Source organism: Camelina sativa, chromosome 9 (genome assembly GCF_000633955.1).
Source record: "Camelina sativa cultivar DH55 chromosome 9, Cs, whole genome shotgun sequence".
Classification (NCBI taxonomy): domain Eukaryota; kingdom Viridiplantae; phylum Streptophyta; class Magnoliopsida; order Brassicales; family Brassicaceae; genus Camelina; species Camelina sativa.
In genome coordinates, this window is record NC_025693.1 from 37,162,132 (window position 1) to 37,164,415 (window position 2,284).

General features: G+C 37.7%; 1 protein-coding gene across 1 annotated transcript; it reads left to right on the top strand.

The window, feature by feature from the left end:
* Positions 13–1,627, top strand: LOC104714637 (receptor-like serine/threonine-protein kinase SD1-8). The gene is made up of 5 exons (XM_010432068.1): positions 13–159; positions 267–477; positions 575–812; positions 894–1,044; positions 1,168–1,627. Exons 1-5 carry the CDS (start codon positions 31–33, stop codon positions 1,465–1,467), a joined length of 1,029 nt encoding a protein of 342 aa, XP_010430370.1. The 5' UTR covers positions 13–30; the 3' UTR covers positions 1,468–1,627.

Here is a 2,284-nt window from a genome sequence, read left to right on the forward strand (position 1 = left end):
AAAACAGTGTGTCAACGTGAAAATCCAACCATGGAGATGACAAGCATAACCGAGGAATGGCAATCAAAAGCCATGGATTTTGAAGTCATTTCCCAAGCCACCAACTTCTTCTCTGACTCCAACAAGATTGGAGAAGGTGGTTTTGGTAACGTTTACAAGGTATGTATTCATGATCATCTTACTCTATTCATTGTAAAAAGCACTCTGACCATTGGCTAGATTCAGATTGTGTTTTTTTTTAACGAGAGATGTGGTGACACTGACAGGGTCGGTTACTTAACGGGTTAGAGGTTGCTGTCAAGAGGATTATTAGTATGACACCTGGGGGGATCGAAAACTTTGACAACGAGGTGAGACTCATTGGGCTAGTTCAGCATATAAACATCATCCGACTCATTGGTTTTTTCTCTGACGAAAACGAGAGGATCCTAGTATATGAGCACCTGGAAAACCTAGGACTCAACTCGTGCATTTTCGGTTAGTATAGTGCGGGCCTCTCTTTTCTCGGAAGCTATATATTCAAGAGTTAAAGTATATATCTGTACGTTTGACTTGGTTTTGATCTTTTTCATAGACACAACCCGAAGCTCTTCTTTAAACTGGCAAAAGAGATTCAACATTGCCATTGGTATTGCTCGAGGGCTTTCATACCTTCACCAAGATTCCCGATTCAAGATAATTCACCTTGACCTGAAACCAAGCAATATCTTGCTTGGTGTAGACATGATCCCAAAGATCTCCGATTTTGGGATGGCAAAGACACTGGCAAGGGACCAGACAGAAGCTATTGCCACGGGCGGGGGCGGAACTTTGTAAGCAAACTATACTACCACCGTATCTTCATTCATTATTTTCTTAAATTGTGAGAGCTAAATATATCGTTATGCATGCAGTGGTTACATGCCGCCCGAATACTTGAGAAACAATATATTCTCTGTGAAATACGATGTTTTCAGCTTTGGGGTCATGCTTCTTGAGATTCTCAGTGGAAAGAGAAACAGTAGGTTCCCTGCCCTGAACGACGGAGAAACTCTTCTAAGCTACGTAAGCTTATAATTAACAACCAAATTCTACCTTTTAATTTGTCGTTTCTAAAAATAAACACTTATATATATATATATATATATATATATATATATATATAATTTAATTACATTTTACACACAGATATGGAGGAACTGGAGCGAAGGAAAGGGGCTAGAGATCGTCGATCCGGCCATTACATCTTCATCAGAATTTCGACCAGATCAAGTTCTAAGGTGCATACAGATTGGTCTCTTGTGCGTTCAACAACTTGCACAAGACAGACCGACTATGTGGTTGGTGGTTCTCATGCTAGAAAGTGAAACAGTTGATATCGATATGCCTAAATCCCCCGGTGACACTAGTTCATCCTCGAGGGAACATCTAGATGATGAATCTTACAGCGTTTGTCAAAGGACCATGTCGACCATGAACGGTCGGTAATAACTTACTTCCAGAATTCGACAAAGGATTCTAAGTTTTATAACGTCTCGTTTTCGAACAAAAATCTATCTTTGTAAAACTCAAATCTCTCAAGTTCATTCGACTATGTGGTTGGTGGTTACTCATTATTCATTAAATTATTGAACTACAAATTCTTGTTGTTGCTTAATTTACTGGGAGATTGATCATGGAATAAATTTACATAACACAAATATCTGAAAAGGAATAACATGATCAGCTAACTTTACATAGATTCTCTCCATAGTTTTGCAGCCCGTCTCCATTGAGCTATTTTAGTGAGTAGTTTGGTAATAAAAACAGATTAAATATAATCTAAATAGTCCAATTATGCTTTAGGATCGATCGTTAGATTAGATGTTTTAGAATTATCAAGGATCTTGGGCGTGTCAATTGGTGATTGGCTGGAAAAAAAAAAGAGGGAAAATGTTTTCTTTTTCTTCCCTCGGCGAAATCGGAAGAAATCTACAACATTTGGGACTTCATCTCACCTCCGATCTTCTTCTAATAAGTTTTTTTCTTTTTTCTTTTTATATTGAATCGAATTGACGGATATGGTGTTTAATTTGTTTGATATATGATGAAAATTCAAATCTTATTATCAGGATCCGACATGATGACGAACCCAAACCCGACCATTGATTGAAAGCAGCTTCGCCGGTAACAAAATCTTGACTTTAATCAATCTCACAAGACAAAAGATGTTTATCGATTTCGGATTTTAAAGCCGTTCACGTGCAGAACTTGATTTAGTATTTATCACAATCAAATAGATCAAACAGCGAAAGACATTTTAGTT

Bases quoted from the DNA above. Each gene is read 5' to 3' on its own strand.
- LOC104714637 (XM_010432068.1), top strand. From the start codon at position 31: ATGGAGATGACAAGCATAACCGAGGAATGGCAATCAAAAGCCATGGAT. The intron at 160-266 runs GTATGTATTCAT...TGACACTGACAG, and splicing joins GTTTTGGTAACGTTTACAAG to GGTCGGTTACTTAACGGGTT. The intron at 478-574 runs GTTAGTATAGTG...TCTTTTTCATAG, and splicing joins ACTCAACTCGTGCATTTTCG to ACACAACCCGAAGCTCTTCT.